The 23,819-nt window shown below is 41.1% G+C and overlaps 1 protein-coding gene across 1 annotated transcript in view; it reads left to right on the top strand.

Annotated features, from left to right (window-relative positions):
* The window catches only part of LOC143285251 (uncharacterized), a 26,432-nt gene extending 3,649 nt beyond the window's left edge, over positions 1 to 22,783 (top strand). Inside the window, exons 2-6 of the mRNA XM_076592509.1 lie at positions 1,941 to 2,212; positions 12,318 to 12,512; positions 13,315 to 13,531; positions 22,062 to 22,157; positions 22,552 to 22,783. Coding sequence (XP_076448624.1) covers positions 1,941 to 2,212; positions 12,318 to 12,512; positions 13,315 to 13,531; positions 22,062 to 22,157; positions 22,552 to 22,783 — 1,012 coding nt within the window. The remainder of the gene's footprint in view (positions 1 to 1,940; positions 2,213 to 12,317; positions 12,513 to 13,314; positions 13,532 to 22,061; positions 22,158 to 22,551) is intronic.
* The last annotated feature ends 1,036 nt before the right edge of the window (positions 22,784 to 23,819 follow it).

Below are 23,819 nucleotides of genomic sequence, written 5' to 3'. Positions count from 1 at the left end.
TTGTGTCACTGATGAGCAGAGTTTAAAGTTTGTCTGTCCTGTCAGTGACACTTTTCGAGGCTTTGCGCCCACGGCCTTCTTGGAGGAAGGTCGTGCCTGTTTGGTTCGGGGCTTTTTGCCCAGTTGGTTGGCACCTTCATGTGAGGATCGCTTTTCCTCCTGGTGGCCATGCTTCTATGTTCTTTGTGCTCCAGCAAAGAGGGTAAGAGTGCCCTGCTGGACGTGTGTCGTCTGTTGTTTGTTTGTTTTGTTTTTTCCCAGCGTGAGGGTAGTACTTCCCAGTTGGCAGTTTTCAGCATCCCACTTCCTGTGCTTTTCCCCTTCAGCCTGTGGTGGCTATGTGGCGTTGGTGCTGTCTTCCTGCTGCCCTCTTCTCATCAGTGTTGTCATTCATTCACCGTGTTTCATCTTCAATTTCGTCAGTCTTCGCTGACCAAGTCATCGTTTTTCTCTTGTGCTGTGCAGTGCTTCAGTTGGGTTTTTTTCTGTTTTGGTTTTATCCAACGGCCTATGTGCACGATAACATTCTCCGAACTGGTTGCTGCCGCTGGACGGCCGCGTCAAGTCTGTGGTTTTTGTGTTTATTTATTTAACCATCCACTCATTTAGTGCATTAGTCCATAGGGTGACATGTAACTCGTCCGTTCTGTTGAACTTTTCAGTGGACGATCAAAAGGACGAATACTTCCCAGATTTAGGTCTATGTCCCATGATCTGGAGAACAGGGTAAAGGGAAGCCAACAACCAATTAATTTTTTAGATTGTGTTGCTGACCGCGATAATGAAAATTACATCCCTTCCGAATAAAAATAATAAACAATGAATAATAGAATAATGGCGACTGTAATTTAGTTTGTGTTGTGGTACTGTGACCGGTTGTTTTAGTGCCTGCTGAGAACGCGTATTGGATTAATTCTTTTTTATCAGACGCCTTGGACAACTTCAGTCCTTGGCTCGACGTTTCGCATGTGACGGGAAGTTTTCATTGGAACTTTCCAATTTCTGGAGGAGTGTTCTAAACGCTAGTCATTTATAGGATGGGACGATCATTCGAGGGCACGGTCCCGTGTGTAGCCTGCACTTGACGCACGTAAACGAACTAAAGGCAACAGATGGATGATTTGTCGCTGCCGAAATTTCAGACTAAAATCCACACTGATGTACGTGTGTGTGTGTGTGTGTGTGTGTGTGTAACTAAAGCCTGACTAACACAGGAAACGAATTAGCACCCAAAGGACAACTCTCGATCGATTCCTGGTAACCAGGAAGGCAGCGTGTTGTGCACATAACTCCGTGTGTGTAAAACGCTTTAGAACTTGGTCGCCGACCGAGGATCGGCATCATGAAATTATCCAGATCAATCGGTCAATTCTTCCCCCTACCCCCACACTCCCTATCCTGTCCGTTACTATTCAGCCTCTCCCTGCACACACACACACACACACACACACACACACACACACACACACACAGACACACACACACAGAGTGAATAAAGATCGAATCTGTAACCGGGTGTTCAGAAATGGATGACATGAGTGGAAGTCATCGCTGGAAAGATAGATAATAAATAAATAGATAAATAAATCAATAAATGAATAAAATGGAAAAACGAATGAAAATGAATAAAACGATGAATTGATAAATGATAGATCTAATAAACGTATTGGGACCTCAATTGACACGTTACGGGTTTGGGGGGTGGGGGTGGGAGATCTGTGTGTGTGTGTGCGCGCGCGCGTGCGCGCGTGTATGTGTGTGTGTGGGAGGGGGACGGGGAGGTTCACATGTGTCTGTGAGAGAGAGAGAGAGAAGAGAGAGAGAGAGAGAGGAGGGAGAGAGAGAATTTGCTGTTGTTATACAGTTTCTGCACATAAATCTCTGACTTTGGAAATAAATCAGTAATATCTATATATAATCTTAATGCATCATTCTTACAGTGAAGCGGTAGCCTCCTCCAGCACCAGTGGACTGCGCTTCATTCGAGATCCCAACTTCGACGACCGGAAAGTCACGAACGATGCCGATCGTCTGGATCTTTCCGGCATGGCCACTCTCACGACGTGCACGAGCATGTGCGCCAGACACGAGTGGTGCTCCAGCTTCTTCTACAACGTTGATACCCGTGACTGCTCTCTGTACGCCACTGCCTTCGTGGGTCCGGATTTCGCTGAAAGTTCTGTCGGATCCCGATATTACAGGCAGACTGAGGGTGAGTCAGTACGGGTATTCTCGATCTTACGGTTTCAGTTTCTCAAGGAGGCGTCACTACGTTTGGACAAATCCATATACACTATACCACATCTGCTAGGCAGATGCCTGACCAGCAACATAACCTAACACACTTATTCAGGACTTGGGTGCATGCATACATATTTGTGTACCTATCAGAGTGGATTTCTTCTTCATAATTTTGCCAGAGGACAACACAGCTCTCGTTGCCATGGGCACTTTTTCAGCTCGCCAAAAGCGTGTTGCACACGGGACCTTTGTTTATCGTCTCATCCGAATGACTACACGCTCAGTTTGATTTTCCATTCAAAGTTGGGAGAAAAGGCGAGAGCGGGATTCGAACCCAGACTCTCACGTACTCTGTATTGGCAAATGAGTGTCTTTACCACACTGCTACCTTCCTCGATCCTACACCAGTGTGAACTCCATCATTAAAAGCATGAAATATTGGGTCATTGAACTACAATTATACGAGTTAATACGGGGAAAAGCTGGCAGACTGCACAAACTTCGTAGTATTATATGCTGATAATTTTTCGCACGGAGATTTTAGGCGGCAGACTCCAATTATGTAGGCTGAATTTCAGTCAATGTGGGCTCAAAAGGTTGTTATTCATATCCATATATATTTGGAAATTATACTTAGTTAAACACAGATTGCATCCAGTAGGTTTGTCTCAGAAAACAGCGGATCCACAGCATTTGACGATACCGGTGTAACGGCAACAGTATATCTCCTGTTGGATATTTCCACACGGTCATTCTGAGCAATCCTCGAAAAACCACCGGGATCATTTGTGACTAGTCAAAATCGACTCCTCACCCACCACCACCATCACCCCACACACTTAGTTGGAAAGCACCCCTCTCTGCGGATTTCATCAAGTAATCCAAAAAAAAAAAAAGGAAGGGGCTCGTTTTGGGCTTGCCTTTACTTACCCCCTCCCTAACCCTCACCCTGTCCATTACAGCTTGACGGAAGTAAATGTACGGGATGTAGTAGCCTGTATTGATTCTGACTGGGCGAAACTGACCTCTGGAGTCATTTGTAACAAGCCAAGAATGACCCCAATGTCCATAACAGTTGAGGTAAGTTCCATCTGGACAAGACAAGACAAGACAAGATATGTTTATTTCATGAAACCCCATGTGGGCACATGAAAATGTTCCCGTTACATGTAACTGGATGGAGTCTCCCGTCGGACCGACGGATGAGTAGACAGGCGGGCTTATCTGTCGGTGTGTGTCTTCATATGGGAGAAGAGGCCGATTCTGGATGTGCAGCACACGCAACTAATACAGATGTAAATAACATTTATTGTTTTTCTCATCTATGATGTTTATAATGGCCACAACAACTGCTTGGTTAAGACATACGTAAGACATACATTTTGAGGAAGAAAAGAAAAGCAAAAAGGTACCATGCAAGACAAACAGCAATGTACAATGTACAATGCCAGAAGTGAGAGGGCATTTATCCACAACGCACATTCACTGTATTAAAAACAAAAACAAAACAAAAAACAAAATGTGAGCATGTTGACTCAAAGAGATGCACCTTGTCTGTTGAGTTTAAAACGCGTTTCTAGTAAAATGTTTTGTGGTTTTTTTTGTTTTTGTTTTTGTTTCTTCCTTTTTTGTTGTTGTTGTTGTTCTTTGGGTTTTTTTGTTTTTTGTTTTTTTCTTTTTTTCTGTTTTTGCGTTTACATTTTTCACATGAATACAGAAGACATTTACATCAAAGGTAAATATGCATCATGAATGTATCAATTGTGTATTCAAAAGTTTATGTATTAACGTAGTAGAACGCTAACTATATAGTATATGGCCTTAGTAGATAGATATATATATATATTAGAGGCTCATGTGTATATAGATCTGAAGAGGGACATATTTAGATATAATAATAATAATAATGATAGTATTTATATCGCGCTAAATCATGTGCAGAGACAAATCTGTGCTTTCACACCAGTCATTCACATGTATGCATAACTCTAAAACTGAAGAAAACTGAAGACAAGGAAGAGGTAGGGGAGGGAGGCTATCTTGTGAAGAGGTGGGTTTTAAGGCTGGACTTGAAAGAGCAAGGTCCAGAGACAGAGAAAGAACGGCGTCCAACAGTGGAGTGTTTGAAAGTGGGTATGCGTGAACATAGTGGGTCCGAAGACGATCGTAGTGAGCGAGATGGAGTGTAGAGGTGAATGCAGGCACAAAAACAGGAAGGGGCAGATTTGTGAATACATTTATAACATAAGAGTGCTGATTTTATATGAAAAAAAAGATGAATATAAGGGAAAAAGAGAGGAAAAGAAATAAGAGAGAGAGAGAGATTATTCATTTCTATTCTTAAGTGCTCCATATGAAATGGACCAGTGATATTGATATATTTGTCCCAGAAATATATGCACATGTCTTTACATTCGTACATTAAAAAAATAATTTTTGGCGTTATCATGAAAACAAAAGGAAATAAGCAATTTATTATGCAAGCAGGTGTATTACTATTGTCACAAAATTCAGTGTGCTTTACATAGGCATCGGAATTCAAATTCTTGTATTTTTTAAGATGAAAAGAAAGAAAGAAAAACTAGTTTCATATGTCTTGCCTTTATGTTCGATTTGGTTAGGTTTTTCAAATTACAAATTACAAAGCAAGATGTGTTAGGGCTCTGTACTGAATGGTAATGTATCAATATCATTACGTTCTATTACTGGCATGTAACAGAACCATTTTGCTAAGAATTTGGTATTATTCAGAAGTAAATGTGATACATTATGTCTTAATCTAAGTTGTGTTAGGAATGCTTCAAATTGTGGAATTTGTTTAGTTTGCTTTTGTTTAAGAATTGTTTTGCAATTAGAATAATGAAATCAGTGATGTCATCAGAAGCAACACTGTTTGAAGCTCCAAACAGAAAGTCTTCAGTAATTTCTACATTTTGCGCGTTTTCACATTTATTGTTTAAACATGTTTCTAGTGTTTTCCAAACGTTATGTGTAATATGACACTGCCAAAAAAAGATGGCGGATAGTTCCTGTAAGGATATTGCAAAAAATACGCATATCGTTGGCTGTAAGTTTCGTTCTTTTTAATGACGTATTTGTACCTATAATTCTGTGTACTATTCTCATCTGGAACCATTTTTAGTTCACATCGCTAATATTATTCACTTTGCAAAACGTTACCTTCCAATCAATTTTTAAGGCTAGTTTGTCTTCCTATTTGTAGCAGCATTTAGGAGCTATATCATTTTTTTTTATAAGTGTATCATAATACATGTATCTTGTCCGTTTTGTGACAGAATATAGCAGTCGTAATGATTTTCGCATGTGTCTTACTGAATTACTATTAAGACTGATGTTTATGTTTGCAATATGCTTTTTTATCGATCTAACACAACTGTTGTAAGTTTTTTTTAAATGTTCTTAATTCGTATTTATTACTAAATTGTTCGTGTGTGAGAAATTCCCCATTTTCATGCAGTAAGTGGAAGATACATGAGATTCCCTTTTCTAACCAATCTTTATGCAATAAAACTGTATTTCCAATCTTTGATGTTAGCGTTCAAAAATATTGGTTCAGCGTTAACTTCCTGACTATCAGAAAGAACAACGTTTTGACAAAACTCTTTGCATGCATGCAACACTTGAATCCAGAATCTGTTTGAATTATCATGAACTGATAAACAACGGCCATACAGGTCAAGATTCTGTATTTTGGGATATATGGCCTGTATAATGGTTTTCCATTTATGGTTTGATGTTTTAATCTTGCGTAGCCAACTAAGTTTTAGACCTGTGATAAATTTCTTAATATCAAATAATCCTAAAAACCATCAGAACCTGGACTTTTGTCTTTTTTTGTTTGTTTGTTTTTTTGTTGTTGTTGTTGTTTTTTGTTTGTTTGTTTGTTTATCCTTTTAAGAGACTGAGTGGCTTATTCGTACAATATTTCTCCATCAAGGCTGTTTGATTCTATGTCAGATAACTTTGGTATTTCCCTGACCATATCAGATATTTCGCAATTGTCAACAGTATGCTGTTTATACAGATTTTTGTAAAATGACTGTACTTTATTCATAATTTCCTAGGGCCTGTACAACTCATTTCCTTCATTTGTTATTAGTTTTTCATACATTTACTAACAAAATGTCTCTTTTCCAACCCACAAAAATACTTATAAATCATTTCCCATTAAGCAATCCATCTGGCCCTCAAGCGTAATAATACCCCTTCCATTTTCTTGTTTCTGGTGTCCGTCAGTTCTAGTTTACCTTCCAGCTTCTCATTTTTGGCTTTCTTCTCGTGATAGAACCTTTTTTGTTCTTATAAACATATTTCTTGATCTGGTTTGTGTTCTTTCTCAGCTGTTTTTCGTTTCTTCATTGTGGCATACGGGATCGTTTTTTTTTTTTTTATCTTACTTTCATCAATAAAACATCTCAGATTAGTTGGTCTGATATCGTAAACTGAATTTCATTTGTTGGGATATTTTTATTTCATTTCTGTCATATGCTGGCAGAGCATATTTTTCAAGTACTGCAGTGATTTCTTCATTGATTTCATTAACGTATTCAGCATCTTCAAGCAAGGAGTTGTTTAATTTCCAGGACGTATTACGTTTAATATACTTTCCAAACTCTAATGTTATCATAGAATGATCAGTTCTGTATCCGTATTGTATGTCTGCTTCTTGTACATAATGAATCAAGCATTCAGACAAAAGGAAAAAATCAAGTCTGCTTTGCTGTAAAGGAGTAGCCCTGCGCCAGACAGATCGTTTACTTTCAGGATTTAATTCTCTCCATATGTCTACGAAGTCTAAATCTGAAATGATGTCATCAACTTTTCTCTAGCTTTTGGATTATTTGCTTGTTTATAATTATAATCATCTAAGTTTGGATCAAGTACTAAATTCCAATCCCCTCCAATGATTAAATTTGGACAGCCAACTTTTGTTCTATTTTCTTCTAAATTTGTGTAGAATTCAGGGGTATCTCTGTTTGGACCATAAAAACTTACGATAAGACATTCTTTGTCGATGGTTGTCAGTGAAACAAATATATAATTACTGTTAGGATCTTCGAATACTTTTTAAACTTTGAAATCAAAATAATTGATAATACAGCAACACCTCTTGGCTGAGAGTTAAATGATGCAAAATAAAATGCATATCCCCATTCACATTTTATCTGATATTCAGTCTTTTTATCAAAATGTGTATCCTGAAGAAGACAAATGGAATGTTTCTTCTGTCTTATGTAATGGAAGACGTTCTCTTCTCAGAACACACATGTCGACCAATTGTGTTTTCACAGGTACAAAACGGCAAAAGCCAAAATTCCGTGACAGCGTCAGAATGCACGGGATTTTCAAGCAAAGTAAATTCTGCTTTACCCAGTTTCCGGCATGGACTGAAATGCTTTGTTAATAGCAACACACTTATGGGAGCAAAACATACATGGACTTTTATTATAGGACAGAAGAAAGGCAGCATGTTTGAAAAAAGAAAAAAAAAAGAAAAATAGGCGGGCATACACCCACACACAAAAAAAAGAATTTGTCAAAAATATCTTGACAAAAGAAAAAAGGTTGTTTTGTTGTTGTTTTTTACAATGACTTTTGCCCTGGTGGGCACAATGCGCAAGTCACAAAATAGTAAAATGTTGGTAAATATCTTTCTTGCCTCCTCAAAGGTTGGACAATCAAAAAGGTAAAGGAATTCGTCCCCAAGGTCTCTCCGTTCACACGGTCTTCCTTTCTGACCAGTTCAAGTTTAGCCACGTGGGTCATTCCAGGCTTGTTACATCGACCCGATGGTAAATCTGGGCTTGCAAAATTTGACCCTGGGATAAAACCAACAGGGGTACGAATTGACCATTGCACTAGGGCTGAAAACAGATCACCAGCGCTACACAAAACCACGTCAGACAACCGAAAGTAAGCTCTGTTCAATTGCATTGATACACCATTCCTGCTTCACAATTGCTGTTTCCTGAATGAATCTTTAAACATATTGCATAATCAGTTCTGACTGAGAAGAAACAAATCATAGCTGACACAAATTTCATGATTTGGGTGATTCACTAAGAGAATTCTCTAAGAGAAATCCACACGCGTATAGTGTATGCTAGTGTATGTGTCGTGTGTTTGTTATCTGTGTGTGTGTGTGTGTGCGAATGTGTGTGTATACTTGTGTTTGTGTGTGTGTGTGTGTGTGTGTGTGTGTGTGTTTGGCGCGTGCTTGCGTGTGATGGATGTGTTTGTGCATACGTGCGTGCATCCGTGTGTGGGTGACGTAAGCGCCTTGCTTTATTTATGTGTTTCCAGTTCAGTAGTTCCAGTGCATGGCGACACACAGTGCTTGGTTATTGATTGTGCTACTGGCGCGTTTGAACGTCATTCCACTATGTCGGAGTCCGTCTCTCTCTCGGGTCAAGGGTCAGTTCAGACGGCCTTCACAGCGCTCCGTTGTTTTTGTTTTTCTGACGTAAACAGGCAGAGTACAGGTCCAGAAGTTTGCATGCAGTTACCTCCAGTACCATGCCTTCGGTATCGCTTTCCTTCAGGGCGGTTTGTGGCTTCTTCGCGCCGGTATTCATGTCATTCATGGCGAAGCGAGCAAGAGAGAAGGCAGCCATTCGTATCGCCATATTGAGACCGAGAACCAGGTTAGCCAGTGTCATCCTTGGTTTGACCATCACCTACTTGTTTTGGGGCAGTCTACTTCTTCGGTGTGGAGACATCGAACAGAACCCGGGACCAGGACCCAAGACGGACAGCCTTCGGCAGACCAGACTGGACAGCGCAGGACGTGGGACTGGAGCAGACAGGACAGGCGACACCACTCTTCACGTGCAGACCTGATGGGCATGTTGCAGACCATAAACTGTAGATTTGGCGGCATGGACAGTAGATCTGATGGTATGGAGTCTGGTATGAAAGAACTAAAGGACCAGTATGCCACCCTGTGCAGTGACTTGAACAATCTGAGGGAGAAGGTGGACACGCTAAGAAAAGAAAACTTGGACTTGGCAAGACAAAATTCAGATCTTTTGATCAGAGTAGACCAACATGAAAGAAAGACTGATGACCTAGAAGGAAGGTCAGAAGGGAATAATCTTATCTTCTGTGGTATTTCAAGAGGTGAAAATGAATCTAATGAACAAGCTGAAGGGAAGTTAAAGGATGTGCTTACTGTGATAGTTTGGATATGGTTGACTATGTTGAATTTGAGTGTGTACACAAACTGAACGCAAAGCCTGACTCCCCAATCATAGGATGCTGCTCCTTTTACAAAGATAAAGTGAAGGTCCTGATAGCAAAAAAGAATCTGAAAGGTAGCAGCATCTTTGTGGGTGAAGATCTCTTTGCGTGTCAGAGAGATCAGTCGAAAGCTCTCACCGCACCTTAAAAAAGCAAGGGAGGAAGGGAAACGAGCAGTGATGGTATTTGACCATTTGATCATCGATGGTCGAAAGTTCTTTCTGGATGACCACGACGGTCTGAAAGAAAGGAGATAGGAGAATGGCCGGCCATCATATAAAAATTGTCCCTCCCTGGGTGAGAGTGAGACAGGGAAGCTGGGAACTAACACCGTTGCAGGCACGTCACTGCTGACAGTGACATTGCTGAGCGCTGCTCGGTGAAGTAGAACAGCCCTGCTGACCAGAAGTCTGACTGCACGTGTAGACAAGAAGAAAGCACGGTGTGTTCTTTTGACACACATGATGTACATTAGCCTTTTTGCTTTTTATTATGGAATATTAATGGGTTATTTCAAAACTTGTTGATCCTGAACAGTGTCGACCTGTTATGTTCTCTGGTTACACTTCCTTTTGTAAATCGGCTGTGCAGTTTTTGAAACAAGGGAGACGATCGGGAGGAGTGGTCTGTCTGAAAAAAAAGAGAAAAAAAATGAATATTGTCCATTTGTTAAATCTATTTATGTGAATTATCAGAATGTTTGCGTATTTTTGATTGATAAGACGTTATTTGGACAAGATAAAGATATTCTGTATTTTTGCTCATATATTCCCCCAAAAACATCCCCCTTATTTTGACATTGATAATGGAATTAATATGATTGAAGAGTGTTTCACAGACTGTTTATTATTACACAATGCTTATCTTATCTTAATGGCGATTTGAATAGTGGGACTTCACACATTTGTCAGGATCTTTCAGTGATAGGTGATTTCTATATGCAGCATAAAAGTAATTCTTTTAATACATCACGATGCTCTGAAGTTAGTTGTTGTTGTTGTTGTTTTTAATAATTATGGAAAATTGCTATTGAATATGTGCACTGTGTTAAATTTGAATATTTTGAATGGTGTATGTGAGGGCGACACAAATGTATTTGGAAATCAATTACTGGAAATTTGTAACATGTTTGATGTTGTTATTCTTAATGGTTTGTGTGATCGGGAATTCGATGACAGCCTTACATACGTTGCAACTTCTGGGGCTAGTACTGTGGATTATTTTGTTATGTCCCGTGACTTGTTTTCGTGTATCAGTGTTGCGTCAGTGGTTGTTCAGAGTATTACTGAATCGGATCATTTACCAACTGTCATGGACTGGAATGTTGGAGCAAACTGAAAAATGCAGTGGGAAAAATTCCAGAGGTAAATAGATATTAACAGAAAAAATCATTTGGAATGATGCCAAAAAAGATGATTTTATTAATGCATTTGATGATAATATACAAAGTAAATTTATCATGGCTTTAAATTCATTGGACAGCGATATAGAAGGCGCTTTCGTACTGTTTGTTCAATGTCTAAATCAAGCTGGTGAATGTATGTTGAAGAAATGTCACACAGGTCAGAATGGTTTGATAACGAGTGTAAGAAAGCGAAAATAGAAGCCAGACAATTGTTAAACTTGTTTAGAAAAACTAGGGATGGGGATGACAGAATTATATATGTTCAAGCTAGGAGAAAATACAACAAGTTGTTGAAGATTAAAAGGCGAGAATATAGGAAATAAAAGGAAGAATCTTTAGCAAATAATATTTCAAACTCTTCACAGTTTTGGAAAGAACTAAAAAATATGGGGTGCAGTAATAGAGTTAACAGCACAAATAGTATAAACATTGAAGAATGGGTTAAGCATTTTAAGGATGTTTTCAAAGTGACAGAGCAGCGTGTTATAATAGCCTTGAAGAAGTTGATTTAGATGAACATACTTCCCATACATTGAATAAAGAAATATCAGAGGAAGAAGTCAGCCGAGCTATACAGAGATTGAAGACAGAAAAAGCTAGTGGAACTGATGAAATTACAGTGGAAATGTTGAAGAACTGTGGCAGAGAGATTCACTACTTTCTTATGAAACTTATTCAATACAATTTTTGACAGAGGTGTTAACCACAAGCTTGGTCAAAAGCAATTATAATACCAATTTTTAAGAAAGAAGATTCTGAAGTGATTTTTCACTTTACTGTGATTGTAGTTTGATGTTCTGCTCAAGGTAACGACGTCGTATTTATGATACGTTTATCATTGTTCTATTTGTATTTGCCCTTTGACATGGATTTACGCTTCTTGCGCGCGCGCGCGCGCGCGTGTGTGTGTGTGTGTGTGTGTGTACCTTTGTATGCAGAGGTATTTGATTTAAAGAGTGTTTTTGAATGTCGACAATTCCTCTGCACACATGATGTACAGGAATGAACCTTTGTTTTGTCCTCTTCCACCCAAGCCCTCCTTTGTATTGTGGCCCAAGGCCGATGTACATTAAAACATTTCTGAGTTCTCTCTCTCTCTCTCTCTCTCTCTCTCTCTCTCTCTCTCTCTCTCTGCGCGATCAAAAGGAGAAACAATCTACTCAGAACTAATTAAGTAAAAAATAGTGTCAGGTCCATGAACAGTATATTATGTGATGCTATTCAAGTGTTATAATACCCCTTCCAATGCCCACCCGCAGTACCCTGGTTTTGAATTGTGGTCCATGGCCAAAGTTCATTAAAACATTTTCGTTCGTTCTCTCTCTCTCTCTCTCTCTCTCTCTCTCTCTCTCTGTGTGTGTGTGTGTGTGTGTGTGTGTGTGTGTGTGTGTGTGTGTGTGTGTGTGTGCAGCCTGGTGCCCCGTGACTGCCGCTGGGGTGTTGTACAACCGTCCCGCCGAGATGTGCGTGTACATTGAGGCCACCACACAGGTGCCCACGTTGGACGAGGCTGACGACGCCTGTGTCTCCCGCAATATGAGGCTGATCCACGACATCTCCCCCACCAGGATGACCGCCCTCAAAAACTTCACCATGAAAAACAAAGGTGAGAGAATTGTTAACAATAAAGAGTGGCAACTCTCTTGATACCACAAGGTGCACAACTTCCAGTCAGATTCAGCCAGCACACAGGTTAAAAAATATAAGGTCCCTTGAAACATAATCTTTGGGCAGATCCGGTAGCCGAGTGGTAAAAACAGAGCATTTGAATTTTTTTTCTGGGTACTGGGTTCGAATCCCAGTAGCATCCCATAGTATCAATCAATCAGTGGAAACAGTGGTAGGTTAACAAAGGGAATCAGCATTTCTTCACCTCGATCTCTCATGGCAACTTTATTACAGTTATGCAGACCTGCTATATATTGCCATACCCATCTTCGTGTCTACATAAGCCAAAAGATCAGATACACGCGTCATAGATGATGTCGATTTTCGGTGATTGTCAAAGCACGAATAAAACAGAATAAAGCACAAATTGACACAGAAAACACAGGGTTTTGTAAGGCCATTTAAATCCCGTCTTTTATGCAGCAACATTCCGTGTTCGGGGTCCGGTCATGCTTGGCGTCACGTATTTTGAAAAAAAAGTAAAGAAGCAATTATGCTTATTCCTATCGAGATGGGTCTGCATGTGTTTGCAAGATGGCAGGAGATCTGTAGAGGAAGTTTAGGAGCAAGCAGGTTTGATTGTACAGAAGCGTGTGTGTGTGTGTGTGTGTGTGTGTGTGTGTGTGTACAGGCTCGCAGTAGAACGTGTGTGTGTGTTTGCCTGTGTGTTTATGTGTGCGTGCGCGCGCTCGGAGTGTGTGGACGTGCGTCCCTGCACCCCTTCATTTCATTGTTTCCAGTGATCTACAACCAGTCCATTTACATCGGGCTGAAGCGGTCCGCCCCTGGTGCCTCCACCTTTGAGTGGATCGACGGTCAGCCCCTCAACACCGCTGACCTGGCCCCGTTCTGGGAGAATAACCAGCCAAACGGTGCTGCCTATGGGCAGGACTGTGTCGTCGTCCGAGCTTCCGTCGACTCCACGCTGAACGACGTCACTTGCAATGTGGACCACACGTTCGTGTGTGAACTGAGGCGACCCTAATGTTAGCCTGTGATAGTTCACTGCAATAGGGTGCTGTCGATTCTGCCCTTACTGAGTGTTGATTGTTGAATTAACGGAACAGCATACATACTTAAAGCTGTGGCGACTAAAATCGTGTCTGCAGTTTCACTTCATTTCAGTTCAGCTGTTCAAGGAGGCGTCAAACTGCATTCAGACAAATCCATACTTACACATTACGCCACATCTGCTGAGCAGATGCCTGCATGACCAGCAGCATGACCCAACACACATGCAACAAACATGCAGTCTCATAGATATGAAAGAAACAAATGTACACAGGCTTAGCACTACATATAAAAGCACAAAAGTCCCAAAAAACAGTCATGCGAACGTACATGCACACACACACTTAACGTGCACGCACACGCGCACACACACACACACACACACACACACACACACACAGGTAATCTACATTCCCCATCTCCCACATTACACAGGCATGTTCCTATCTTCCACAGCTCCCACAATACCCACAACACATACGCATATACCTCCACCCCCAATACACATACATATTCACCCCCCCCCCCTTGCCCCCCACTCCCCTCACGCACACACATTCCAACATATTGCAGCTCCCATCACACACACACACACACACACACACACACACATTGCAGCTTCTTCGACACACACGCGCATGCGCCCCCCCCCCCCCCCCCCCCCCCCCCCCCCCCCCCCCCCCCACACACACACACACACGCATGCGCCCACACACATATACAGAGAGAGAGAGCTGTCATGACATATACGTGTGCACATCAACTTACTGGCACTGATTTGCCTAATCGTGTCTGTTCAAGGGACTGAAAGGGTTAAACGGTTGGTTGTTGGGGTGATTAGTTAATTAATCTATGTGTAAATTCTTCACCCATTTCGAAAATTTTAGACGAGGCAGAACTGGTTTGACGTTGAATATCTGATCCATTGTTCACCATACATTGATCAGAGTTCCTGCCTCCGTTTTGGCACGGTGGTTTGGACCTTGGGAAAAACACTTTACTCCAATTTTCCTCACTCCACCCAGGTGTGAATGGGTCCCTGAGATTGGTCAGGAAAGGTCGAAAGTGAAAAGATTAGACCACGCCTTCCCATGCCAAGCCCTTGACACTCTGAATATGAACTCACTGCCCTAATGGGACATCTGGCTTTGGAATAAACCAGAGTTATCTCTTTTTTTCTAGTGTAGAAACTGCACCTGTAAACCACTTTCATACCTTAAAGCTTTTCTTGTTTTGTTCCGTTAATCTGATTTGATCTGTTTGTATGTTGTTGTTGTTTTTTATTATCCAATTTACACCCATAAAAATATGTCATTGAAAGTACTTTCACTGACATGCATATTCATCAACAGCAGTCAAGGTGTTAACATTTCAAACTGATTTTTGCTCCACATGACCTCTGTTTACCACATCAGATTCCAACAAAAAGCTTTCAGTCTGCTCACTTTTGAAGACATTCATCCACACTATCACATAATACAGCTGCTTGTGTGCAGTACACAGTGTTATCCTTGTTCTTCCAATTTTGCAATCATTACCTGCAGTGTAAGGGACATCAATCCAATTAGATAAATGAAGAATATTTGCGAGGTTAGTTCCTTTGGATTTAAAGCCCTCGATGTCATGTGATCAAAAACTCGATGGAGAGCTGGACAGTAAAATGTTTTCAGAGAAGAAACCCCCCTCAGTCAAGTGTTACGGCCCTTAACTCCTTACACTCTAAGCGGGCCGGGCCGCACCCAGGTCATGACTCCTGGATGCCCTTGTATTGTCGCCTTTTCTTATCCTGGTCATCAGCAGATTCGAACCCGCGCCTCCAGGATGGTCGCCACTTCAGGACTGAGTCACCTTTTCTGGTAAACGTTTTAACCACTGAGCTATCGTACGCCTAGTTTGAGTAGGGAAATGTAATCCTTACGAAGTTTACTTTCATTCCTCCTCGACCAGATGCAGCTGGAACTCTTTTCTGCTGCTTCTGTCATTGCCTTGCGAGCCTGTGTCCTCTCTCTGCCAGAAATCAACAGCTGTTTCATGAGGCTGTAGGCAGATGCGCTCATAAACCCTCTTGCACCAATCTCTGTGGTGAGGACTTTGGCTTGGAAGCCAGATTCTCTCAGGCTGCTGGCTAGATTAGTGTAAAAACTGCTGTTGGATTTCGATTGTGTGCAGTTCGATTCTATTCCAAGAGAGAGGGGAGCAGATAGGGGGATATAGAATTGACTGATGATGCACACAATGACACTCACTTGCACTCACTCACTCTCTCTCCTCACACTAATAGCAGGGCCACATGGAGTGGTTTTTATAGTGTTTACTTTTACAATATACATGGGAAATCAGCACACACACTAAGCAGTTCACCCTACTTAGCAAAAGCAACTTTGTTTAAGCAACACACACTAAAGCAGCACACACTGCCTACTTTAAGTACTTCCTACAAGCAGCACACAGTAAAACGTTCACCCTACACCTAAAGCAGCACCTACAAGCAGCACACCTGGAACACAAAACACAAAACCAAAACCCAGGTCAGATAAAATCTCAAAATATCCTGACATCACTGACATGAAAGGCCTACACCCTCTCAGCACCTTTCATCACATGTCCACCAGTATGCATTCCTCTTACACATAGATCTATGTGAGGTAATACAAGCTTCATCAAGCTTACCTGCCACCAGCAGTAACATACCATACTGTGCACTATACCTATGTTGCAGCTGTCCTGACCAGATATTATCGCCTTCTGCAGAGAGGAACTCTGCTGGAACTTCTGGTGGCGTGGGTGCTCCTTGGACAGTGCTCACCATATGTGCCATTTCTTTTAGTGCTTGGTTGTGCCTCCATGTGTACCGTCCTTGGCTCAACACCACTTTGCATGAGCTGAGGACATGTTCTACTGTTTGTTTGCCATGGCAGAGTGGGTACACAGGGTCATCTGCTTTCCCCCATTTCACCAAGTTTGTATTCGAGAGAAGGAGGTCGGACACAGATCTTAGGATGAAGCTGATACTCAGAGGGCATGCTCCACATGTTGCTCCAGCTGAGGCTCCTTCAGAGCACATTTTCCCATGTTGTCCAGTGCCCCTGCTGGCGATGCTGGACTGCCTTTTGGACTCTTTTATCCTCTTCCTTCTTGATCTCCTGTATGATCATGTCTCGTTTTGCTTTTCCCTTTGCCTTGGACCACCATTCCATCTTTGTTGATCCCAGGCCCTGTCTATTGGTTTGAGTGTGTCCTATCATTTCCTTAGTCTTAAGACTTTGTTTCGCTGCAATGACCATCTCCCTGACTTTCCATTTTCTGCTAGTCTTCAGCTTGGGTTGGCAAGATCTCACAATACTGTCTCCTGAGTCTTGGAGCATGCTGAGAAGCCTTTCCTACGTTGTATTCTTCGACAATCGATTTCAGAGGTTGTCTCAGCTTTGTTTGGCGATAGTAGAGTGCCACGTCAGTGAGACCAGGTGGGACACCAAGCCATTTGCGTGTGTACTTGTTGATCTTTGCCTCAATCAACTTGACTGTGCAACAGCTGATATCATATATCAGGAGAGGCAACAGGAGCTTTGGTATCAGCATAAACTGTAGGTACCACACTTTGTATTTGCCTGGAAGGATACACTGGTCTATAACATGCAGGCCTTTTTTCTGCTATCTGCTTGGTTTCCTTTCCTCTTTTTTGTATCTTTCAGGGACTCATCATACCATCTTCCAAGGCTCTTGACTGGTTCATCTGACACCGTTGGAATGGCTTGGTTGCCTACAGTGAATGTGACCGTTTCAGCTACCTTTCCTTTACACAGTGAGAGGCTCCATAATTTCTTGGGTTTGAAGTTCATCCTGGCTGAGAGGCAACTAGCTCGTCAAACCGCTTCAATATTCCACCAATGTCATCCTCTTTTGTTGAAAGGACTGTTGTCATCCATGAAGACTTTCAAAGGAGGTATCTGGCATTCATTACGGAGGTCGGCTCGATCCGTTCCCTTCATTCGAGGCCTTCAAGATCACTTCCATTGCCAGCACGAACAGGATTGGAGAAATTGCATAGCCCATGGCTATGCCCACTTCCAGATTGTTTCAATCTGTTTTGTATTCCTTGGTGGTGAACTGCATTGAGAAGCCATGGAAGTACTTCTTTAGCATTTCCCTGATGTTCGTTGGGACATGGTGCTTCTCGAGAGCCAGTTGGTTCATCTCATGAGGACCTGACCCGCATGCATTTGCCAGATCCAGCCATACCACGTCTAGGTTCTTTTTCTCTGCCTTTGCTCTTTGGGTTGCATCCCAAATCATTGTGGCATGTTCTACACAGCCAGGAACTCCTGGGATGCCGCCTCTCTGGACTGACACGTCCAGGTATTCATTTTCTGTGAGGTATTTTGTCAGTCTTGCAGCCATGACAGAGAAGAATATTTTTCCTTCGACATTCAGGAGCGATATTGGTTTGAACTGGCTGGAGGTACTTAAATCCTGCTCTTTCGGGATGTACACGCTGACCCTTTCACTCTGTGGAGCCACTCAAGGACTTTCGGACATTTCGTGTACAGCAGGTACGGTATTCAGCGTGTGACTTTTGCGATTAGAGGAGAGCGTTCAGGCAGGATGGTGCCAGTCACTTGTAAGACATGCTAGCTGCAGATCAAACCTGTTCTCTTCCTCAGTCTAGACTTTGTTCTCTTCTGTTCTGTTTCTTTGATAGCACATTGGAATAAGGATATGGAAAAACCTCTTTGAATTATCAATATGAATATGGTTGTGTCATGTTTGTAGCATTATATATGACAAACGAAGAAAATGATGAAATCTTAGCTTCAGTTGAAATCTTTACAATAGTGAATGATTAGAATGGAATCAAAATAAGCTTTGAGATATATATATGTGTGTGTGTGTGTGTGTGTGTGTGTGTGTGTGTGTGTGTAAGCACAACAGACATAATCTGGCACTGAATGATACACAGACGTGATTTTATAAATGTTTGGAGCATTTGTTTAGTTCAGTCAAATTTTGAATTGTGTTGCACTTGTATTAATGCGCGAGTTAAGATCAGTAGGTCAAGTGCAAAATGTCATTTGCTACAGCATGCGCTGTGGAGTTGAGCTATGGCAGTCATGGTAGCAAGCTGAGCGCTCAACTACATTGATAAGTGTGACAATTATTCATATTATAAATTGTGTATTATGAGCAACTGTATGCATGAGGCGAGAAAGTAAAATTGTTACCAGTATAAAAGCAGACAGCAATGAAGATGGAAAAAGAAGTGCGAAAATATAATTTACTATTAGGACGTTAGATTTGATGCCCTCACATGGGTCTCAGGGGAAAGAAAATGCCGTCTGAAAATCTTGACAGACTTTGATCTGCATTAATTTGCATGGATTCATGCACTGCCTGTTGAACTATAGTGTGTGCACTGTATGTTTGAACTTATAAACAATTATTAAGTTATGTTTTTGCCAGTTCCACAGGGTGTTATGTATCAACTTGTTTACTGCGTGTGTGACTTTTGTATTTGTCAGTAATTTGTATATGTGTAAAATAAAAATAAAAAAATTTAAAAAATCTATAATATGGTTGTGTCATGACACAAAGTTGGCTTGTCATGATGTTGCTTATTGTAAAGGGAAGATTTCCTGTGTGATGTGGCTGTGTTACTGTATTCATTTGAACTCGATTTGTGGAGAAAGGCTCGTGGTGCACGTGTTTTTAGGCGCTGGGGTGAATATGTGTTCACGAGTTATGTTGTGAAAAAAAATAATAAACCTTGGGATCTGAGAGTGTCGTGGGACACTGTTGCCATTCTGAGAAAGAATGTGAATCTCAATCTTGATGTTTGGACTGTGGAGCTTTGATGAAGCTGATTTGAAGTATTGTGTTTCAGAAACACAGTTCAGTTATTTCGAGTTTGATAGTTAGAAATTCGGTGACATCTGGTTTCTTCTAAATTTTGTAAATTTCGGAGACCTGATCCAAGCATACAAAATATTTCACCAAGTGGACGACATTGATTTCGACTCTCTATTTCAGTTGAGTAAATCTGACATCACAAGAGGCAATGCAGGCAAATTGTTTGTTCCGTTTTCTAACACTAACCTAAGGAAACATTCATTTGCTATCAGAGTGGTTGGCAAATGGAATTCTCTTCCGACTAACATTAAACTTACTAACACTCTTAACAGTTTTAAGAGCCTCCTTGATGCAGATGCAAATTTCAAAGATGTAGAATATGACTTTGATAACTGAGACTCTTCTCATACCAATCTATATGAAATTCTATATGTAACTGTAACACGCTGCGCTAAACACCTCAGTGAAAAATACTGGCAAATCAATTGACGGAGCACAAGAAAGCCGCGAGGCTATATAAGCTCCTACCTACCTACCTTTTCATTTTCGTTTCTGAACACTGGTAAAACGAGAATAGCGACTGGAGTCATGTGAGTACTATTTTTACTAATTGTTCTATTTAACTAAAATCGGGTTCTGAGGATGTTTCAGGATCCTCAATGCCTGTTACTGGACGAAGGTGTTTGTCTGACTGTCGCCCACCAATACATGATTGGAAACACCAAGTCAGCACAGTCGTGAAAAGCAACGAATGAAATTGTTAATGTGATTTGGAGGCTGTGGAGGGGAGGTGTAAGAGAGAATGAAGACTACTGATTGCGATTCCTTGGATTGAACTTTCGTGTGGTTTATCCCTTAAGGGAGACTGTGGACGTTGTGTTTTGTTTTTTGTGTGTGTCTGGTTTTTTGGGGTGGTTTTTTTTTTTGTTGTTGTTGTTGTTGTTTTGTTGGGTTTTTTGTTGGTTTTGTTTTGGTTGGGGTTTTTTGTTTGTTTTTTTTTTGGGGGGGGGGGGGGGGAGAGGGGGGGTTGGTGGTGGTTTTTTGGTTGTTGGTTTTTTTTTGGGTTTTTTTGTTTTTTTATTCATTGATAATTAGAAAGGATTGTCTTCACGTTGTTGTGTATATCCCTTGGTAAGAGTGAAGTCAGAATGCAAACGTTGTGTGTGATTCTATCTGACGTTTTTTTCTTTGATTCATTGATAATCAGAAAGGAGTGTCTTCACGTTATGTTGTTTATCCCTTGGTAAGAGTGAAGTCAGAATGCAGACACTGTGTGTGAGCTTGACTTGAGTGAACGCGGTGGTGTGACAGGTTGAAATGTTGGCGTAAGACTGCAGAGTGAGACAAAGAGAGAAAAGTGAGAAATGATTCAATTTAGGCACAAGAACACAACTTCTGACAGTCTATAGTTATCTTTCTCCACTGCATTTTATGTCACTTGGTCCACACACACACACACACAAAGGAATACCGCCAGCGCAAGTGACCCAGTGTGACATCCCAAATCGTCCCCTCCCCCTTCCCTAAGTCCCTTGCCGGACTTGTTAGTGTCCAAAAATGTCCCTCGGAGGACTGTTTGTATTACTTGTATTTGTATTACTCTTTTTGTCACAACAGATGTCTGTGTGAAATTTGGGCTGCTGTCCCCAGGGAGAGCGCATGGCTATCCTGACAGCACAACCCTTTTTTTTTCTTTTTTTTTTGTAGTTTTTCCTGCTTAAAATTTTATTTGTTTTTCCTATTGAAGTGGATTTTCCTACAGAATTTTGCCAGGCACAACCTTTTTATTGCCGTGGGTTCTTTTATGTGTGCTAAATGCATGCATCGCGGGACCTCAGTTTATCGTCTCATCCAAATGACTAGCGTCCAGACCACCACTCAAGGTCTTGTGGAGAGGGAGAAAATACTGTCAACAGTTTACTAAAACGTCCCCTGGGGGACGTTCTGTGACAAAAGTGTTCGGATTGCGTTATTATGTCACATCTGTGTATTATTATGCCTTGGCAGGCTTTTGATCCATACCTGATCATTGCTGCCTGCTCACCAAGTATTGGTATTCAAAATTGTGTTAGTTTTTGACGGTTATGAAGTATTAACTTTTTGACAGGATTTGACCATGACCATTATACCTAACTGATTACTGCTGACTACTGTTGGCCAATACAGACTACTGCATGCCCATGTTGCAATAATGTGTGCAAGTAATTACCCCAAATGTTCTGCACTTCTGTCGTCTGCAGTGTATTAACTCACTCAGTATGGCCAGTCCTCTCTTCTCCTCTACACAGACCCCTCGGATGTCCAGTGGGTGTCTCAATGACCCAACCTTTAGCTTCCATCGTCAGAATTGTGGTATTCTTTGTCAACATTCACCTCTTCAATATAAGAGCCTTCCGCTTGCAATATTTTGATGGTGGTAATTGGGGTGAAACGCTGTTAACGTCGTCTCTTTCACCGTTCGTATGGAGAGAGTTAACTTTTGGCACTGTGTGTTGGGGTGGAAACTTGACCAGTCATGACAGAGAGGTTAGAAAAAGTCATCAAAAAATGCGTGTGGGGTGGTGGAGACAAGACGCTTTTTGCGACATGAACAATAGAAAATTGACTGCCAGACCTGTGACATTTTTGACAGACGAAAAACATACATTGCACGCAGACAGAAGCCGTCTGCTAATGACTGTGTGGTTGTGGCCCATGAGGACTCCGACCTGCAGCTGATCAGTGCTTGGTGGCTTCTCACAGCCCTCAGAGCTGTTTGGACTGACAGTCTGAGCAAGACCGAAGTGTTCCATCAACCCACACCAACCACCAACTGCCACGCATCTGCTATGACCAATGATGGGACCTGCTCCAGAAGGGGGTTCATCATTGAATTGCAGAACCACCATCAGTTGTCCAGGTATGCTTTGACTTGCAACAGGTATCAGTGCTTCAAAGCATGGGCTTGATGATATAGTGAATGGTGAGAAAGTTACTGAGAATCTCTTGGAAGAGAAGAATAAACTTGTTAAGAAACCTGATAAAACTGTGTTATTGTGATGTGTGTAATGATTTTATTATTTAGAAAAGGAAAAAAATTGAGAAAACTTAATGTGATGAGTGTGAGCTGTTTGGACTTGCAGTCTGAGCAAGACCAAAGTGTTCCATCAACCCACACCGACCATGAACCGCCACGCATCACGTATGACCAACAATGAGACCTGTTCCAGACTCTGCACCTCAAGACTGCACTTGCAGAGCGACCTTCTAGTTCATCAGTGGATTGCAGAACCACCAGGAGACGCGTACTCCATCTGCCGTGCAAAAAATCTGCTACGACCTCACCAGGAACATCTGCAACGACCTCACCAGTAACATCTATGATGCCATCACTAGGATCATCTGTATATTGGGGTGGGGTGGCGGAAGAAGTGGTGTTAGGGCTTTTGATTGGTATGAGTGTATTAAAGTTGTTTTACTGTGATGCCTCTTAATTTTTATGAACTACATAAGTGCTGCTTTTTGGTTTAATATTTAGCCTGATGATGAACTGTGATCTTAGTAGTTGCATATTCTGTTAGAGAGAGAGAAAGTGAGAGAGAGTGTGTGTGTGCGTGTGTGATGATGTGCAGTGCAGCTTGGCTGACTGAAATGGAGGGGCATGAGAATTTCAATTATCTGTATATGTGTACATAGCTATTTCCATTTGGTGCTACCGAAATGATCTTTTTATTCATTTTATTTGTTTGTTGTTTTCTTTTTATGTTGGACACATGCTGCTGCCAAAAAGTAAATTCATGTTCCAAAATATAGACAATAAAGTTTGTGTATTGTATGTTTGTATTGAAGTGTGTGTGTGTGTGTGAAAACAATAAAAAGAAACGAAAACATGAACAACCCATGCAAACATGCGTATCCCTGCCCTCCAAAAGCATATGCCTTTGATCAATACATAAAATTAATTTGTTTTCCCTGTTTATATGGTACTAATCACATTACATTATATTTATTATCAATGCTTAATCTTAGATTCATATCTTTGTTGATTAGTCAATGTCGCTTAATGTTATTGTTAGTATTTTGTTCTAAGGATTTTATATTGTAATCTCATTTTTGACTCACTTGTGTAAACAAAGCGAGTCTGTATTAACCTGGTGTTTGGGTGTGTGTGTGTGTCCCTTGTAAACCTTAACATTGCCATTTTCTCTGGAAATATTTTGTCTGCCAAAATTGGCTAAAACATTATGAAAAAAGTTCTTCCCAATCATACCAATAACAGGTTGTAAGTATCCCGAATTAAGCCATTGTTCCAAATCATTAACAGTTCATTTTGTTGAGATTTGTTCTGAAATCCAAAAATTCTATTAAAAAAAAATATAATAAAAATAATAATAATAAACCTTTCCACTGC

The sequence above is a fragment of the Babylonia areolata genome, chromosome 8, assembly GCF_041734735.1.
Source record: "Babylonia areolata isolate BAREFJ2019XMU chromosome 8, ASM4173473v1, whole genome shotgun sequence".
Classification (NCBI taxonomy): Eukaryota; Metazoa; Mollusca; class Gastropoda; order Neogastropoda; family Buccinidae; genus Babylonia; species Babylonia areolata.
The sequence above is the reverse complement of the archived record's forward strand: the minus strand, read 5'-3'. Positions and strand labels throughout refer to the sequence as shown.